The sequence below is a fragment of the Marmota flaviventris genome, chromosome 6, assembly GCF_047511675.1.
Source record: "Marmota flaviventris isolate mMarFla1 chromosome 6, mMarFla1.hap1, whole genome shotgun sequence".
In the NCBI taxonomy this organism is placed as follows: domain Eukaryota; kingdom Metazoa; phylum Chordata; class Mammalia; order Rodentia; family Sciuridae; genus Marmota; species Marmota flaviventris.
This window is the reverse complement of record NC_092503.1, coordinates 88,671,498-88,692,090: the sequence shown is the minus strand read 5'-3', so window position 1 is coordinate 88,692,090 and position 20,593 is coordinate 88,671,498. Positions and strand designations below refer to the sequence as shown.

Here is a 20,593-nt window from a genome sequence, read left to right as displayed (position 1 = left end):
GTTCTGTTGTGAGCAAGACAAATCTTCAACCAATTTTCCTAGAACTTCAGAGAGCATTAGCCAAGGCTGACATGACTTCTGTAGGTAGCCTGTATGTTGGGCCTGGGTTATCTCACTGTCTTCTTGATGGGTCTTTATAAATGCAAACCTCAGAGAAAATTACCTCTCAAGTGCCCTAGAGCATCTACTAATAACAGTGACACTTGTAAAGCCAGGAGAGCTGTCACTTAGCACAAGTCTTTAACTTCTGCTTCCTTGGAGTTGATTGATAGTCTACAAGACTGACAGCTCTTGCTAAACTTAGACACAAATGACTCCTTGAATCTACTACTGCCATGTTGCAAATCAGAACAGAAGATAGAAAATGAACACATCTGTTGGTAATGTAGCTATAGGACAGCCACCAATTCCAAGACCCCCCAAGGTCTATCCTGTTTTGCTAACCATAAACAGAGAACTGCTCTTGGCATATATGTGCTTAGTGTTTATCCATGGTCATTGCTTTGATTGAGGTTGTTCCTTTCTGACAGTTTCAAAATAACCAGGTGAATCATTGCTACACTTAACCACAGTTAGTGTAGACATATACTTCCTGAACACTCTATGCTAGTGTCTCCTTTCAGTCTCTGCAGGGTTTCTTCAGCCCTCTAGGAGAGTTTGCTTAAAGTACTGCCTGCATATAGACTGTTAGCTGTAAATCTCTATTACATTAATCTTGGAATTTATGGTACCCAAAGTACTCTAGTGACTAAAAGAGTAAGAAAGAAAATGTCATCATAAATGCTCATCATCTGATTAAGTAGTAGAGCCTAAAGCTTCAGATCAAACCCATTTGGAGCAACAACTTTGTGGATATGACATTTTATGGCAAGAAAGGAACATATGAAAATATGGAAGTCACTTTTGAGGGTTTATTAATCTTTTGGGTATCTGAATAATATTGTTCAAACTTTTCTATTGGCTCTTGGCTCTTTTGAGAGGGTTGTGCTCTTGCCATTGTTTTTAGAGGGAGCAGTTTCACTGAGCCACCCATATTTTCTCACCCCACCCCAAGGGTAAACTCAACAGCAAGATCAAAATTCTACATGAGGAACGTATTCTGTGTTTATGAAAAACAGCTATCCTCCACAAATATATGTGCGGATAAAAAGTCTGTTAAGAGTCATACCCACTCACGCAATTCTTTAAAAATTGTCACCATCTTATTGTTTATACTATTTTCATCCACAGTTAATTTTCTGTAGCATGAAACCCCTTCCATACTGTTTGTTCTGCTGCTGTTTTTTTCCTTACCGTATTCCAGAGCCCCTTTGAAAGCTCTCTGCTTTTGATATCCCTCGACTACTGCTTTCCCCACAAAGACAGAATTCATTTTGAGTACAGTTGTGTTCTGGAATGTTCAGGCATTGCCGCAGTCTGGCTGGGCACAATCAGAAGCCACTTGTCAAAAGAAACTAACTTTATTTTTAGAACCAAACACGCCAAACAAACAGCCTCTCAGGAAAAACCCCTCAGAGCCCAACTGCCACCATCGGCTTTTCACAAGCCTCTCTCTCCCCCCACAAGCTTCTCCCCACCTCCCACAATCCTCCTGCTCTTGAGGCCGATTGGCTGGGTCACGTGGGCAGAGCCAAAAAGTCCCCCAATGAGCAGCTCCGTGGTCTGAAAGGGCAGGGAAACAGTCCAATGAGCATCACCGCAGAGGAGCCAATCAGCTAGATGTTGCTGGGGCCGAGGAGCCAATCAGCTAGATGTTGCTGGGGCCGCTGTGAGCCAATCATCAGCCGGCAGCTGGATTGCTGGCAGCTGGAAGTTTGCTGGGGCCCCTTCGGCTGTGGCTCTCAACATCTCCCCCTCTCTGTTTAAACAACAAGCATGTGGCTTAGGGACCGTGCCTGTTAGGCAGTCCAATTCAACATATGGTCCTTACCCGTCATCGGATGAACTGACCTCTAGGCGTCAGCCTCCTGTCTTAGGTTGGTACCACTGCAATTGGATCATACCCGTCACTGACTACCGGTCCAGCATACAGCCATACTTGTGGATAGGCCTTTGCACCAGTGGGGGGGTGAGGTTCTTTGCCTCACCTCTGTTGGCCCCCAAATTTTAGACCATCACTAGTAGAGGAGGATGCAAAATGTCATGACATTAAGCCAATTGAGGGCTCCTTTGAAAAATTGTACCACCGGTGACATCATCAGCAAAAATACCCCAACACTACCACAAGTCGCTGCACCAACAGATAGTTCAAAATGCATACAGGTGAGCTCACAATGTGTCCAGGCAAGTTCTGCAAGCAGTTCAGTGATGGCTATTGTAGAAGGTGTAGATTGGTTTTATCTTTGACTTCACCAGCACTGGGATGAAGATAGGAATTCTGGCAATAATGGCTAAAGAAAAAATTATGTAACATTACAGAAGGCACTAAAAGAAAACAATTTTCTTAACAATTTACATTGTCTTTAAGAGAATTATTAAATATAATGAAAAGGAAAGGTGAAAGTAAACAAACAGATCTGTTAACCTTCTTTTTTGTTTACATATTAAAACAATCCTCAACAGTTGTTTACCCAATATAAATTAAACCATATAAATCACGTGAAAAAAAAATATTTGGATCCATTTTATCATGAGCGCTCATCATATATGATATATGGACATTCAAACATATAACACAAAACACAAGTGTGCACACATAACATAATACATACAACACATAACATTATAGTAAAGGCCTTATAACTTTTTACAGGTGAAATCTCCATTGCAATGTTTAAAAACTCTATAGTCAAAAAATAGAACTGATCAGCAAAACATTAACCTAGGTCTGTATGAGCTCAAAAAACAAAATAGAACTTCATGATATGGCAAAGGGCAATAATAAAATAGATATTGAAAAAAGCATCCTGGTTCTGTTGCAGATGTAAGAATAGCCAAAGTGGAGTTTTGGATATCAGTTGTTATGGATTTGAGCCAAATCATCTTCTTTTTGGTCTGTAGAAATCGCTTTAGTTAATCTTTCTGGAATCCAAATCGGCTGCTGTTCTCCCTGTGGAAACACATAAACAGACCCCCGACTCCAGACAATCACTGGGTCAGGACCTTGGTTAATCTCTCTGGAATCCAAATCGGCTGCTGTTCTCCCTGTGGAAACACACAAACAGACCCCCGACTCCAGACAATTACTGGGTCAGGACCTTTCCATTGTCCTGTTAGAATATCCTTCCAAAGTACCTTGGGCTTATGTACATTTTTTGGACACATATGCCTTTCCGCAGCACTAAGTCCTGATGAATCCAAATTTAAAAAGTTTAGAGTAAAAAGGGTTATTTTAAGTTTATCTTTGGGGAATATATACCCCTTCCCAATTCCTTCTTTTTGCTTTAATAAGTACATTTTAATAGTTTGATGAGCTCTTTCAACTATGCCTTGTCCCTGTGGATTGTATGGGATTCCTGTTATATGAGTAATGCCAAATGTTGAGCAAAATTGTTTAAAAGAGGTAGAAGTATAACCAGGGGCATTATCTGTTTTTAACTGTTTTGGAACACCCACAGTGGCAAAATTTTGTAAGCAATGAGCTATAACATCTTTAGTTTTTTCTCCGGCATGAAGGGAGCCCATCAAAAATCCAGAAGAAGTATCAACTGTAACATGCAAATATTTTAATTTTCCAAATTCTGGCAAGTGTGTGACGTCCATCTGCCAAATATGGTTAGGTATCAATCCTCTAGGATTGACTCCAAGATTAACTTGTGGTAAAAAGGTCACACAATTTTGACATTGTTTTATTATTTGTCTAGCTTGTTCCTTAGTTATTTTAAAACGCTTTTGTAAAGTATTAGCATTGACATGGAACATTTTATGAAAATTTATAGCTTCTTCTAGTGTAGAGAAAATATGTATGTCATGTGTAGTTTTATCTGCTAAATCATTGCCCAAACTAAGGGCTCCAGGCAATCCTGTATGTGCCCTGATATGTCCTATAAAGAATGGATCTTTTCTGTCCCAGATTAGACTTTGTATAGTGGAAAGCAAAGAGAAAACAGTAGAAGAAGGGGAAATCCTACCAGCATCTTCAAGAGATACTATAGCATTAACTACATACTGACTATCAGAAAATAAATTAAATACAGAATCTTTAAACATCACAAAAGCTTGTAAAACTGCATTAAGCTCTACCTTTTGAGCTGATTGTTTGGGTACTAAAAATGTAAAAGTTTGATCAGGGGTAACTACTGCTGCTGTACCATTATTTGACCCATCAGTGAATATATTTGGAGCATTCATGATAGGTGTTTTTCTTGTCATTTTTGGAAAAATTACAGGATGCAATGACCAAAAAGACAATAAAGGATTAGGTGGTAAGTGGTTATCAAATGAAACATTAGATTTGCACATGATTATTGCCCAAGTATTTAACTCATTAGCTAACTCATCAATTTGATTCATAGTATATGGAGTAATAATTTTATTGGGAGAAATTCCAAACACTCCCTTTGCTGCTTTTATTCCTTTGAGTATTAATTGTCCTACAGCCTCAGGATACCTAGTAAGAATAGTGTTAGGAGAATAAGATAAATGTATCCATAATAATGGACCTTCTTGCCAAAATACTCCTGTAGGAATATTTTTTGTGGGTAGTACAATAAATAATAAAGGCAAACTTATATCAATTCTATCCAAATGCATATTTTCCATATATGTTTCAATGATTTTTAATGCCTTTCTTGCTTCAGGCGTTAACATTCGGGGTGAGTTTGGATCTGATGGACCTTTTAGGATATCAAATAAAGGTCCCAACTCTCCTGTTGGTATACCTAAATAAGGCCTTATCCAATTTATGTCTCCTAATAACTTTTGAAAGTCATTAAGTGATTTGAGTTGATCTACTCGTATTTGAATTTTTGGTGGACGGACCATGGTTGAGGATAATAGAACTCCTAAATAATTAATTGGAAAATTTAATTGTACTTTATCTATTGCTATCTCTAGATTATAATTTTTTAATAAGTTTGTAAGTGTGGCATAACATTCTAGCAATGTGTTTTTATCTTTGTGTGCTAATAATACATCATCCATATAGTGAAATATTTGTAGTTCAGAATTTTGATTTCTAAGTGGCTGGATTGCTTTGTTAACATAAATTTGACACATAGTTGGGCTGTTAGCCATCCCTTGAGGGAGTACTTTCCATTCATATCTCTGATCAGGACCTTCATGATTCAGTGCAGGGATAGTAAATGCAAAACGTGGACTATCCTCAGGATGAATTGGAATTGAAAAAAAAACAATCTTTAATATCTATAACTAAAACATACCAGGTTTTTGGCAAAGCAGACAACTGAGGAATCCCTGATTGAGCAGGTCCCATAATAACCATCTCATTATTAATGGCTCTTAAATCTTGCAATAATCTCCATTTACCAGATTTCTTTTTGATGACAAAAATGGGAGTATTATGGGGAGATACAGAAGGTTGTATATGTCCTTCTGCTAATTGTTGTTTGACCAGGTCATGGGCTGCTTGTATCTTTTCTTTAGTCAGGGGCCACTGAGGAACCCACACTGGTCTTTCTGATTTCCAAGTAATTTTTATTGTCTCAGTGGCCCTTTCTGAAAATCCAACCCATGTCTGTCTGTTCCTTGATCTATTTGTATTGGTGCTGCTATACCTTGTTCTTGTTTTTCTAATCTTTTTCCTTTCCTAAAACCTTGTCTAGTCATAATAGTGGGTGCATTTTGGTTGATGTTATTTGTTAATGTCAAACCTAATTGATCTAGGACATCTCGTCCCCATAAATTTACGGGAAGATGATCCAATACATATGGCTGTATAGTTCCTTCACATCCTTCAGGATCCTTCCAATCTAATACCATTGCACTTCTATGGGGATTAGTCGCCACTCCTAGGCCTCGAAGCGTTTGAGTGGCTTGTTGTAATGGCCAATGTTTTGGCCATTCTTGACGAGAGATGATGCTAAGGTCTGCACCTGTATCCAGTAGCCCATTAAATTCATGTCCTTGAATATTTAGTTTTAGCATGGGGCGAGAATCTAAATTTAAAGAAAGCATAGCCCAATCTACACCTGTGGAACCTAATCCCTTGGAACCTCTTTCTACAGTACGACTGGAAAATTTATCATGTAGGCTGGGTATTATTAACAACTGTGCTATTCTATCTCCTGGTGAAATTACTGATATACCCTTTGGAGAACTGGCTATAATTTTTATTTCACCTTCATAATCGGGATCAATTACCCCAGGACTTATCATAAGTCCTTTTAGAGTAGAAGAGCTGCGTCCCAATAATAAGCCTACTGTTCCTTTGGGAAGAGGTCCTTTCACCCCTGTGGGAATGATTTGAACTCCCATCTCTGGAGTTAGTACTGCTCTGGCGGAGGCGCAGATGTCCAACCCTGCGCTCCCTCTGGTTTGTCTGATGAGGGATCTGATGGACAATGTGTCCTGGGCACTACCCTGATGGGGTTGCTGGGTTCCTCCAGTGCTCCGTATATTTGTGGTTTTGGGCCCCGGAGCATTGGGCCCCCTTGTCCATTTTTTGGCAATGGAGCCTGATGCCTTTCTCCACGATATCGTGGATAAACACCTGGTCCTTGTTCGTTTTTTGATAATGGAGTACCCTCTATGGTGGTTTGAGAACGGCATTCATTAGCCCAATGTCTCCCTCTACGGCATCGTGGGCAAATACCTGGTATTCTACTCCTTGGATACCTAGTTTTGTTAAACCCTCCTCCAATGGGGCAATTCCTTTTAAAATGTCCTGTTTGTTCACAATTGTAGCATGTTCTTGGCCTGGCATCTAAAGCCTGTTTTACTGCAGCTGCCACAATTTGCCCTTGTTCATTAATGTCTCTGGCATCTAAAGCCTGTTTTACTGCAGCTGCCACGACTTGCTCTTGTTCATTAATGTCTCTACATAATTTAATATATGTGTTTAAATCTTCATGTTTCCATGGTCTAATGATATCTCTGCACCAACGATTCGCTTGCTCATAAGCCAGGTGTTTTAGTAATGGCATTGCTTGTTCTGTATTCCCAAAAACTCTGGTAGCTGTTTGAATAAGCCTATCTACAAATTCAGCATAAGGTTCATTAGCTCCTTGTATTACCTTAGATAATTGACCTTGTAAACCTCCATGTCCTTGTAAAGTCTTCCATGCCTTAATTGCATCTGCAGCAATTTGTGCGTATACGCCAGGATCATATGCAATTTGTTGCTGCTGATCCTCATAAGGTCCCTTTCCTAACAACATATCTAGATTTCTCTGAGGATAACCAGCTGCTGCATTTCGCCTAGCCGTCTCCTTGCAAAATTCCTCATTGGCAACCTTCCATAACAGGTATTGTCCTCCATTTAGCACAGCTTTACACATATTAGCCCAATCTGCTGGCGTCATGTTCAAGTTGTTAATGGATTTGACCAAGCTTACAGTGAAGGGTGCTTGAGGACCATAGGTTGTTACAGCCTCTTTTAGCTGCTTCACTGTTTTGAAATTTAAAACTTGGTAAAATCGCTGCCCTCCTGCCTCAAATACAGGGCATGTTAATATTTGAGATCTTGTCTCAGGATCCCAACTATCAACTGCGGGGGTTGGGGACCTCCCAGCATATGGAGGTGGCCTTGTTAGTTGGACACTTACGTCCTCTGGTGATAGAAAGGTGTTAGTAGCAGTCTCCTGTAGAGGTGGTGCTGTTGGTTGGACACTTACACCCTCTGGTGATAGAAAGGTGTTAGTAGCAATCTCCTGTTGTAACTTTCCCCCTGATGGCTTTTTCTGTTTTACACTTTCTTTCTCTGTCTGACTAACTTGAGAGGCCTTCTCTTTTACTTGAATCTTTTCCTCTGTCTGACTAACTTGAGAGACCTTCTTTTTTACTTGAATCTTTTCCTCTGTCTGACTAACTTGAGAGACCTTCTCTTTTACTTGAATCATTATGTCTTCTCCTTCCTCTACCATTGTCTGAACTGAAGGCTTTGGACTAAGCAAACAAGATACGAACGTCCACAATGGCAATGTGCCAACTGGCAGAGTCCCTGGGCTTTTCTTTTCTATTCTTTTTAAATCTTCACCATGATGGTTCCATTGTGATATATTTAACAACTCCTCCTTAAAAAGCCATGGGCTACATTTTTGTATTGTATCAACGTATGCCCTGACTGCTACTGATTTTACTGGGATGCCTCCTTCCTCTAACAATTTACTTAACACTCTTTCAGTTTGTTTTTTACTAATTTCTGATCCCGTATTTCTACTATAATACAACCCAACAAGATGACGCCAAACAAAACCGAGACAGAATGAGATAAAAAGGGAACAACAAAAAGTCATTATAGCCTTTCTATCCTCCTGACATGTGCATCCGTCCTTTCTCCCTATCTGTTCCTCAGACGTAAATAGTTTTTCCTCAGATGTGAGCGGTTTTTCTTCCGTCTCACTCATCTCCAGAGGGAGCAGTTTCACTGAGCCACCCATATTTTCTCACCCCACCCCAAGGGTAAACTCAACAGCAAGATCAAAATTCTACATGAGGAACGTATTCTGTGTTTATGAAAAACAGCTATCCTCCACAAATATATGTGCGGATAAAAAGTCTGTTAAGAGTCATACCCACTCACGCAATTCTTTAAAAATTGTCACCATCTTATTGTTTATACTATTTTCATCCACAGTTAATTTTCTGTAGCATGAAACCCCTTCCATACTGTTTGTTCTGCTGCTGTTTTTTTCCTTACCGTATTCCAGAGCCCCTTTGAAAGCTCTCTGCTTTTGATATCCCTCGACTACTGCTCTCCCCACAAAGACAGAATTCATTTTGAGTACAGTTGTGTTCTGGAATGTTCAGGCATAATCTCCTGATTTGAGAGAATGCATGAAAATAGATGCAAGGAATACAGTGACTTATCTCCTTCTCTCAGCTACATAGTAGGGCTGTATCTAAAGGCAAAGAGCTTATTTCCTCCCCTCCTGCCCTAAACACAGTACTGGCTCATAAGTACTAAGTACAAGTTCTGTTGATTTTTTTCCAATTTTAGTAGGGTGAGTAGACCATGAAAGAATGATCATTGGTATTTTCTTGGGCTCATAATTTTTATAAATTACTAAAAACAAGATTTTAGGTTGAGAATCTGTCTTTATGTTAAGATAGCAGAATAAATGAGAGGTGACTTGAGCACAATGCTGCTGTTATCTATTAACCCTGCCACTTAACTGGTGGTCGGACCTTGAGTCAGCTTATAATTTCCAGCTCTCATTTTCTTTATCTGTGAATCATAAATAATGATGATGGTGCATTCCTCGTGGTGTCATTGTAGGGATTTTGTGAGTTTATCCATATAAAACTGTGCATACAATTAGCACTATATAAATGTTGGCTATTATTATTAGATTGATTCTTTTGTTCTTTTCAAGAGACTTTATTATTAATTGTTCATCTATATTTGAGAGCCCTAATTATTAAGACTTTCACTTTTTACTGGAAAGAATGTATGTGAAACTAAGTTTACCCACCCCATCACTGTTCTTTGGTCTGATGGGCCTTATCATCAACACACAGTCACTGAATGCCTGCTATTCATAGACTCCTAAACTACCTGTCAATGCTCTTACCTATGGTGTCTAAAATTCTTCCTTGCCTCATCAAATATTTGCAGAAGGATCAATATGTATGGAACTGCATGTCTTCTGAATTTTGAAAATGAATTATTAACTTGCATTTTCTTGGCTATAAACTATGCATCAACCCCCTACTCAATGATTGCTTTCCTTATTATTTCATCTAACTGACCTAGAATACTTTACACAAAGCTGACTGATAGAAAAATAACATGAAAAATATAATGTCATGAGAACTGTTTTCTGACATTAGCTCTGTTTTTATTTCTGCAAGGTAACAGCATCGTTTGTCTTTCCAATCATATTCAGTTCCATTACTCTTGAGGCCCATTATTTTCTCAAGAGTTATTCCAACCTTCTTTTGAACATCCATCACCACATCCTTGTGTCCTTTATGTTTAGTGGCACAATACAAAGGTTTTATATTTTCAGTCACAAGCCGTTCATAAGAAGCACCTAGTATAAGTGTTTGCCAGCATTAATTTTTTTCTATATACCTAAGGCATTTACTGCATTAAGGAATATAGCTAGCAATTGTTCCTTAAATTTTTTCTTCACTTTCAAAGCTTTTATTCCCTTTTAAAAAAAATAATCCTTGTATAATGCTATTGTTGGATTTGTTCAATCCTCCTCTTTCTGTGTCTTATCTCCCAAAGTACTTTGCCTCTATAATATTTTCTCTCTTCTTAGTATTTGAAGTCTAGATGAAATATGCAACCTCTCTTCGGAGACAGCTGAATCTATCTGGCTTAGACTACTTGATCTAAAATAATGCTAAGCTTTATATTTTCTTATGGTCCTCACCCCAAAATGTAATCTCTGGAAAACTCTCCCTCCCTTCCTAGAAGATTTAGGAATGGACAGATGTCTTTACTTCTTTCTTCTCCATCCCAGGCTCTCAGTACAATGCTTAGGAAATATTTCCAGGGCAACTAAAAACTACCAGTGTTTAAATGTGTTAAGTCTGAGATTTTATAGAAGACATCTTTTTCTGGCCCAGAAGTCCATGTGCAGCTCATTTTCATACAACTGACTCAAAAGAGTAAATCAAAAGAAAAATATTTCTCCCATATTTTCTAAGTTAATAACATGTGGAGGCCCACATTTCTATAATACACTGATCAAAGCCCTGGGAGAAGAATAAAATATAAACTGAAGCTACAGCTTCTTCCCTGGAAGATTCTTATGGGTATAATTCCTTTTACTAAAGAACATGCTGAAAGTTGACCTTCTGGTAAAATGTTACATGTTCCCACTTAGGTCCTCTCTTTGGATTCATATAAGACTTAGAAAAATCTTTAGGAACCTGATGACCAGTTAGTGTCTCTATAATTTTCTTGTTAATAGAATATTGGACTAAACAGAATCTTCCTTTTTCTTAACTACATAATTTCAAAGATTCTTAGAAGTATGTTACTTAAATGCACATTGTCTTGGTAAATGCTTACATATTTATCTTTGATTTGTTTCTAATACAGGGACCTCCTGGATTACAAGGAATACAACAGACTCTTGGTGGATATTTTAACAAGGTATGACTTCTCTTTTCCCACAATTTGTATACACTGAGAGTTTATGATGTTACATGTATTTAAACATCTTTCAATGCTAAAAACTGTTTGCAAAAATTATATATATATACAAAAATTACATATATATATACACACACGCACACACACACACATACACACACATATGTGTGTGTGTGTATATATATTACTTTACTCCATATATTATCATAAGCTCCGAGTTTTACTTCTATAAATTAGAGATTAATTCAAAGTTCAGTTGTTCATACATTGATAATGTCCTTTTTCTAGTTTCTCTAAAGGCAGAAAGCAATTATTTGCTGCCCAGAAGCTCTGGGTATCACAGCAGGTGTTGGATTTCTTATCAAAACTGGTAGGTGCTGCACAAATCTCAAGCAAATGTTCACACACCATAGGTCAGTAGCAGGAGCCTCCTCCTGTGAGTAGGAGCAGCTTTAAACTTCCCCAAGTTCTTTCCATCACAACTGGGATAAATGGAATGACGATGTGGAGGTCTCTGAGTACAAAAGGCAAACCCACTGTACTCCTGATTCTGCAAGGAAGCAACAGGGAGAGAACAAGGGTTAGTAACCATATCTGAGACAGAAGTCTAAATGAAATTCTCAATGTATTCATCACTCAATAATGAGTATTTGTGATCTGATCACTTTGTGTGATGCATTATGTCCACGGAGTAGGGCCCTTTTTATTCACAATGGCTCATCACTGATATTATTTCTCAAAGAAAAATGAGGGGAGCTGGGTATGATGGCACATGCCTATAATCCCAGCGGCTGAGGAGGCCAAGGCAGGAGGATTGTGAGTTCAAAGCCAGCCTCAGCAAAGAAGAAGTGCAAGTAACTCAATGAGACTCTGTCTTTAAATAAAATACAAAATAGGGCTGGGGATGTGGCTCAGTGGTCGAGCACCCCTGAGTTCAATCCCCCATACCAAAAGTAAAAAGAAAAATAAAAAGGTGGGGACAGTCGCTCTTGTGTCTTATCTCCCTGTTTTCTGGCTTTTGCCTCCTATAAATTCCTCTAAATACTGTTGCACCTCTCTATTTACAAATCCCAAAGACACTGTGTTCCAGACCAGGCCTTGAAAATAGCTAGTGCTCAAAAAAAAAAAAAAGTTAAGTAATGAACTAATTAAATCCTACTTCTTCATTCATCAAATTAGTTTAGTATAAGGACCTAGACAATTTGTGTTTGACAAATTTAAAATTAAATGTGTAGACAATTTGTTGTGTTTTATAAATTTTAGATGGTTATCCTGTCTTATATTTTCTCACTTATTTAGATTTTATTAGAAAGAGTGCTTAGGATATATTTTATGATCCTTTATTAAACATTTTTAAATAAGTCTATACTAGCCTTTTCAAAACATTAGGGCTTGGCACAAGTGAAAAAGTAAGCTAAAAGATATTTTATCTAAATTTAATCAATGTAATGACTCCTAAAATTATAAAATATGGCTTATTCATGCTTCAAAATAATGAGAATAAGTTGGCTGTCACAAAACAATGTCAGCTAGAAAAACTTAAAACATATACTGTATTACTTTCACCCTTGGTGTAAAATTTACCAAATTGCTACTCAGCTACTTAAATATTTGCTAACACTTGCAAAACTTTTAAAGCTCATATCTTTACAGGTCTCCCAATACTACTTTAATATATACTTTATCTTACCAATGAGTCAGTTTTTCCTTAAATGAAAATATATGGAGCCTTTATATTTTAGAGTCTAAAGTTGAGAATGTAAATTTTTAAACTTTAAGGTAGTATTACAAAAAATATGAGCTGACTGAAGCAGCTGAGTGGGGAATCTTGTTAGTTACAAGCCAGTACTTGGAACTTGGCTATTGTATCACTTAAAAGAACTCTAGCTATCATTATCGCCATTACAGTACTGAGGCTCACAGTGTTTAGTCCACATGTGTCCTGAATGTGACTTTAGAGCTCAAAGATAACTGAATAAAGAGGAGGGACCACAGCCTTTTTTTTTTTTCCTGCCAAATTCTGCAATTTACAAAAATGTATCAGAAAGTTTTCGACATTGGGAATTAACAGGACAAACCCTTGATTGCTTGACAAACCCTTCATTCTGCTTCCTTCTGAGAGCACTTAGAGCTCTATACTGAGGTCCTACAAGGACAGAGGAGATGCCTCCTCCTTCCCAATCCCACCCCCAGTCCCCACACTGACTGGTGTATCTGCACTGTAACCACCTCCTCCTCACCCGGAGCTTCATAAAGAAAGGGGTGAACTGTGCTGCAATGAGCAAGATGCATGTTTTAATTTGGTGACATCCCCAGCGCCCATCCCCATCTGTTTTGGGACACTGAAGTTGTTTCATTTTGTAATTTGTTGCATGCCTGACGGCCTGGCTATAATAAATGATCACAGCAAGAAGGGGGGCCTGAGTAAAACTTTTCTGGAGATTAAATAATGGACCGTGTATTGAGACATATAGAGTGACACTCCAAGGTTAAAATAATCTTCCCTTTTAAATTGGCATTGATTAATGTGATGTCTGCACTTGAGCCCTGGCCCTCAGTTCCTTCGCTGGCAGCAGCTCCAACAGTCAAGCAGCCCAGATTTTGCTGAAGCAGCCCCCTCAGGGAACATGAATAGCAGAGTACTCATACACATTCCCTCCCTGTTCTAAATTAAAAGATCCATTGTTTGTCTCTGGTCCCTGGAACCCTCTCTTGCCCTTTGGCCCTAGTACAGGAATTGATCTTTTCACCTACAAATTCCCTGTGTCACCTAGAAGGGGAAGTTTAGGCATTAGAAACCCTCTCCCTTCATAATATGAATCAACAAGGGAAGGAAACAAGGGCGGTGAGGAATAGAGGGATAGAGACTTAGGAGTGAGGTCAGGAAGATTATATGTGTGTTCATGTGTTTTTTTTTTTTTTTAGCTTTTTTTTTTTTTTTTTTTTTAATTTTTTATTGTTGGCTGTTCAAAACATTACATAGTTCTTGATATATCATATTTCACAATTTGATTCAAGTGGGTTATGAGCTCCCATTTTTACCCCATATACAGATTGCAGAATCACGTCAGTTACACATCCATTGATTTACATATTGCCATACTAGTGTCTGTTGTATTCTGCTGTCTTTCCTATCCTCTACTATCCCCCCTCCCCTCCCCTCCCCTCCCCTCCCCTCTTCTCTCTCTGCCCCCTTTACTGACATTCGTTTGTCCCCCTTGTATTATTTTTCCCCTTCCCCTCACTTCCTCTTGTATGTACTTTTGTATACCTCTGAGGGTCTCCTTCCATTTCCATGCATTTTCCCTTCTCTCTCCCTTTCCCTCCCACCTCTCATCCCTGTTTAATGTTAATCTTCTTCTCATGCTCTTCGACCCTACTCTGTTCTTAGCTACTCTCCTTATATCAAAGAAGACATTTGACATTTGTTTTTTAGGGATTGGCTAGCTTCACTTAGCATAATCTGCTCTAATGCCATCCATTTCCCTGTAAATTCTATGATTTTGTCATTTTTTAATGCAGAGTAATACTCCATTGTGTATAAATGCCACATTTTTTTTATCCATTCATCCATTGAAGGGCATCTAGGTTGGTTCCACAGTCTAGCTATTGTGAATTGTGCTGCTATGAACATCGATGTAGCAGTGTCCCTGTAGCATGCTCTTTTTAGGTCTTTAGGGAATAGACCGAGAAGGGGAATAGCTGGGTCAAATGGTGGCTCCATTCCCAGCTTTCCAAGAAATCTCCATACTGCTTTCCAAATTGGCTGCACCAATTTGCAGTCCCACCAGCAATGTACTAGTGTACCCTTTTCCCCACATCCTCGCCAGCACTTGTTGTTGTTTGACTTCATAATGGCTGCCAATCTAACTGGAGTGAGATGGTATCTTAGGGTGGTTTTGATTTGCATTTCTCTGACTGCTAGAGATGGTGAGCATTTTTTCATGTACTTGTTGATTGACTGTATGTCCTCCTCTGAGAAGTGTCTGTTCAGGTCCTTGGCCCATTTGTTGATTGGGTTGTTTGTTCTCTTATTGTCTAATTTTTTGAGCTCTTTGTATACTCTGGATATTAGGGCTCTATCTGAAGTGTGAGGAGTAAAGATTTGTTCCCAGGATGTAGGCTCTCTATTTACCTCTCTTATTGTATCTTTTGCTGAGAAAAAACTTTTTAGTTTGAGTAAGTCCCATTTGTTGATTCTAGTTATTAACTTTTGTGCTATGGGTGTCCTATTGAGGAATTTGGAGCCCGACCCCACCGACTGTAGATCGTAGCCAACTTTTTCTTCTATCAGACGGCGCGTCTCTGATTTGATATCAAGCTCCTTGATCCATTTTGAATTAACTTTTGTGCATGGCGAGAGAAAGGGATTCAGTTTCATTTTGTTGCATATGGATTTCCAGTTTTCCCAGCACCATTTGTTGAAGATGCTATCCTTCCTCCAATGCATGCTTTTAGACCCTTTATCAAATATAAGATAGTTGTAGTTTTGTGGATTGGTTTCTGTGTCCTCTATTCTGTACCATTGGTCCACCCGCCTGTTTTGGTACCAGTACCATGCTGTTTTTGTTACTATTGCTCTGTAATATAGTTTGAAGTCTGGTATCGCTATACCGCCTGATTCACACTTCCTGCTTAGCATTGTTTTTGCTATTCTGGGTCTTTTATTTTTCCATATGAATTTCATGATTGCTTTCTCTATTTCTACAAGAAATGCCGTTGGGATTTTGATTGGCATTGCATTAAACCTATAGAGAACTTTTGGTAATATCGCCATTTTGATGATGTTAGTTCTGCCTATCCATGAACAGGGTATATTTTTCCATCTTCTAAGATCTTCTTCTATTTCTCTCTTTAGGGTTCTGTAGTTTTCATTGTATAAGTCTTTCACCTCTTTTGTTAGGTTGATTCCCAAGTATTTTATTTTTTTTGAAGATATTGTGAATGGAGTGGTTGTCCTCATTTCCATTTCAGAGGATTTGTCGCTGATATACAGGAATGCCTTTGATTTATGCGTGTTGATTTTATATCCTGCCACTTTGCTGAATTCATTTATTAGCTCTAATAGTTTCTTTGTAGACCCTTTTGGGTCTGCTAGGTATAGAATCATGTCATCTGCAAATAGTGATAATTTAAGTTCTTCTTTTCCTATTTTGATGCCTTTAATTTCTTTCGTCTGTCTAATTGCTCTGGCCAGTGTTTCGAGAACTATGTTGAACAGAAGTGGTGAGAGAGGGCATCCCTGTCTTGTTCCAGATTTTAGAGGGAATGCCTTCAATTTTTCTCCATTCAGAATGATGCTAGCCTGAGGCTTAGCATAGATTGCTTTTACAATATTGAGGTATGTTCCTGTTATCCCTAGTTTTTCTAGAGTTTTGAACATAAAGGGATGCTGTACTTTGTCGAATGCTTTTTCCGCATCTATCGAGATGATCATATGGTTCTTATTTTTAAGTCTATTGATGTGGTGAATAACATTTATTGATTTCCTTATATTGAACCAGCCTTGCATCCCAGGGATGAATCCTACTTGATCATGGTGCATAATTTTTTTGATGTGCCTTTGTATCCGAGTGGCCAGAATTTTATTGAGGATTTTTGCATCTAGGTTCATTAGAGATATTGGTCTGTAGTTTTCTTTCTTTGAAGTGTCTTTGTCTGGTTTAGGTATCAGGGTGATGTTGGCCTCGTAGAATGAATTTGGAAGTTCTCCCTCTTTTTCTATTTCCCGAAGTAGCTTGAAAAGTATTGGTATTAGTTCCTCTTTAAAGGTTTTGTAAAACTCTGCTGTATACCCATCCGGTCCTGGGCTTTTCTTAGTTGGTAGTCTTTTGATGGTTTCTTCTATTTCCTCAATTGATATTGGTCTGTTTAGGTTGTCTATATCCTCCTGACTCAATCTGGGCAGATCATATGACTTAAGAAATTTATCTATGCCTTCACTATCTTCTAATTTATTGGAGTATAAGGATTCAAAATAATTTTTGATTATCTTCTGTATTTCTGAAGTGTCTGTTGTGATATTGCCTCTTTCATCCCGTATGTTAGTGATTTGAGTTCTCTCTCTTCTTCTCTTCGCTAGCATGGCTAAGGGTCTGTCGATTTTGTTTATTTTTTCAAAGAACCAACTTTTAGTTTTGTCAATTTTTTCAATTGTTTCTTTTGTTTCGATTTCATTGATTTCAGCTCTGATTTTAATTATTTCTTGCCTTCTACTTCTTTTGCTGTTGTTTTGCTCTTCTTTTTCTAGGATTTTGAGATGAAGTATGAGATCATTTATTTGTTGGTTTTTTCTTTTTTTAAGGAATGAACTCCAAGCAATGAATTTTCCTCTTAGAACTGCTTTCAATGTGTCCCATAGATTCCGATATGTTGTGTCTGTGTTTTCATTAATCTCTAAGAATTTTTTAATTTCCTCCTTGATGTCTTCTATAACCCATTGATCATTCAGTAACCTATTGTTCATTCTCCAAGTGATATATTCTTTTTCCTTCCTTCTTTTATCATTGATTTTCAGTTCCATTCCATTATGATCAGATAGGATGCATGGTATTATCTCTACTCCTTTGTATTGTCTAAGAGTTTCCCTGTGACATAATATATGATCTATTTTTGAGAAGGATCCATGTGCTGCTGAGAAAAAAGTGTAACTGTTTGATGTTGGGTGGTATATTCTATATATGTCAATTAAATCTAGGTTATTAATTGTGTTATTGAGTTCTATAGTTTCCTTATTCAACTTTTGTTTGGAAGATCTGTCCAGTGGTGAGAGAGGTGTGTTGAAGTCTCCCATGATTATTGTATGGTGGTCTATTAGACTCTTGAACTTGAGAAGAGTTTGTTTGATGAACATAGCTGCACCATTGTTTGGGGCATATATATTTATGATTGTTATGTCTTGTTGGTGTATGGTTCCCTTGAGCAGTATGTAGTGTCCCTCTTTATCCCTTTTGATTAACTTTGGCTTAAAATCTATTTTATTTGATATGAGTATGGATACTCCTGCTTGTTTCCGAAGTCCATATGAGTGATATGATTTTTCCCAACCTTTCACCTTCAGCCTATGTAGGTCTTTTCCTATCAAATGCGTCTCCTGTAGGCAGCATATTGTTGGGTCTTGTTTTGTGATCCATTCTACTAGCCTGTGTCTCTTAATTGGTGAGTTTAAGCCATTAACATTTAGGGTTATTATTGAGATATGGGTTGTTCTTCCAGCCATATTTGTTTATTTATGTTACTAAACATGGTTTGTTTTCCACTTTGATTATTTTCCCCCCTTTAGTGTCCTACCTCCCACTGTTGGTTTTCATTGTTATTTTCCATTTCCTCTTCCTGTAATGTTTTGCCAAGGATGTTTTGAAGAGATGGTTTTCTAGCTGCAAATTCTTTTAACTTTTGTTTATCGTGGAAGGTTTTAATTTCATCTTCCATCCTGAAGCTTAATTTCGCTGGAAACACAATTCTTGGTTGGAACCCATTTTCTTTCAGTGTTTGAAATATGTTATTCCAGGATCTTCTAGCTTTCAGAGTCTGTGTTGAAAGATCAGCTGTTATCCTGATTGGCTTACCCCTAAATGTGATCTGCTTCCTTTCTCTTGTAGCTTTTAAAATTCTCTCCTTGTTCTGTATGTTGGGCATCTTCATTATAATGTGTCTAGGTGTGGGTCTCTTATGATTTTGCACATTCGGCGTCCTGTAGGCTTCTAGGATTTGGCGTTCTGTCTCATTCTTCAAATCTGGGAAGTTTTCTCGAATTATTTCATTGAATAGATTGCTCATTCCTTTGGTTTGAAACTCTGTTCCTTCCTGTATCCCAATGACTCTTAAATTTGGTCTCTTGATGTTATCCCATATTTCTTGGATGTTCTGCTCATGGTTTCTTAACAGTCTTGCTGAGCTGTCTATGTTCTTTTCAAGTTGATATACTTTATCTTCATTGTCTGATGTTCTGTCTTCTAAGTGTTCTACTCTGCTGGTAGTATTCTCAATTGAGTTTTTAAGTTGGCTTATTGCTTCCTGCATTTCTAGGATTTCTGTTTGTTTGTTTTTTATAACCTCTATTTCCCTGTATAGTTGATCTTTTGCTTCTTGGATTTGTTTATGTAATTCATTGTTGAAGTGATCTTTCATTGTCTGATTTTGCTGTCTGATGTCTTCCTTGAGACTCCAGATCATCTGAAGCATGTATATCCTGAATTCTTTATCTGACATTCCATCAGCTGCAGCTATTACCTCTTCTAAAGTTGAGTTGACCTGCAATGCTTGTGGTCCTTTCTTTCCTTGTCTCTTCATACTGTTCGCGTTCCTTTCTTCTTGGTGAAACTGTTGTGCTATTGAATTTTCCCCCTATATATTTATATTGGTCTTGTATAGTTGCAAAGTCTCCCTCGCAGGCACGGGCGGCGGCTCTGCCCCTCCGCCAATTGGGGCAATGTGCCTACCACGCCGGCAGGCCGCTGGGCCTGCTCTGCCAGTCGGTAGCAGGTCCGCCGTCCTTGCAGGCGCGGGCGGCGGCTCTGTCCCTCTGCGGGCCGCTAGGCTTGTTCTGTCGGTGTTCGCAGTTCTGCCTACTTTGCAGGCGCAGGCAGCGGCACTGCCCCTCTGCAGGCCTCTGGGGCTGTACTGCCAGTGGGTCGCAGGTCCGCCTACTTTGCAGGCGTGTGGGGGGGGGGGCGGCTCTACCCTTCCTCAGGCCACTGGGCCTGTTCTGTCTCTCGGTTGCAGGTCTGACCTGTTCTGATGGTGGTCTCAGTTCCGACTACCTTGCAGGCGCGGGGGGGAGGGGGCGGCTCTGCCTCCCAGCAGGCCGCTGCTCCTCTTCTGCCGGTGGGTCGCAGGCCCGCCTACCTTGCAGGAGTGATTGGAAGCTCTGTCCCGCCGCGGGCCACTGGGCCTTTTCTGTCGGTGGTCACCCTTCCCCTACCTGGCAGGCGAGGGGGGTGGGGGGCGGCTCTGCCCCTCAGCAGGCCGCTGGGCCTGCTCTGTGTTTGGTCCCAGTTCCCTCTACTATGCCGGCGCAGGGGGAGGGGGCGGCTCAGCTTCTCAGCAGGCGGCTGCTCCTCTTCTGCCAGTGGGTCGCAGGCCCGCCTACCTTGCAGGAGTGATTGGAAGCTCTGTCCCACCCTGGGCCACTGGGCCTTTTCTGTCGGTGGTCACCCTTCCCCTACCTGGCAGGCGAGGGGGGTGGGGGGCGGCTCTGCCCCTCAGCAGGCCGCTGGGCCTGCTCTGTCTTCGGTCCCAGTTCCCTCTACTATGCCGGCGCAGGGGGAGGGGGCGGCTCAACCTCTCAGCAGGCGACTGCTCCTCTTCTGCCGGTGGGTCGCAGGCCCGCCTACCTTGCAGGAGTGATTGGAAGCTCTGTCCCGCCCTGGGCCACTGGGCCTTTTCTGTCGGTGGTCACCCTTCCCCTACCTGGCAGGCGAG

The 20,593-nt window shown here is 39.6% G+C and overlaps 1 protein-coding gene across 1 annotated transcript in view; it reads left to right on the top strand.

Annotated features, from left to right (window-relative positions):
* Col19a1 (collagen type XIX alpha 1 chain) overlaps nt 1-20,593 on the top strand; it is a 312,219-nt gene that overhangs the window by 202,761 nt on the left and 88,865 nt on the right. Inside the window, exon 16 of the mRNA XM_027928313.2 lies at nt 11,117-11,170. Within this exon, the coding sequence (XP_027784114.2) occupies nt 11,117-11,170 (54 nt within the window). The remainder of the gene's footprint in view (nt 1-11,116; nt 11,171-20,593) is intronic.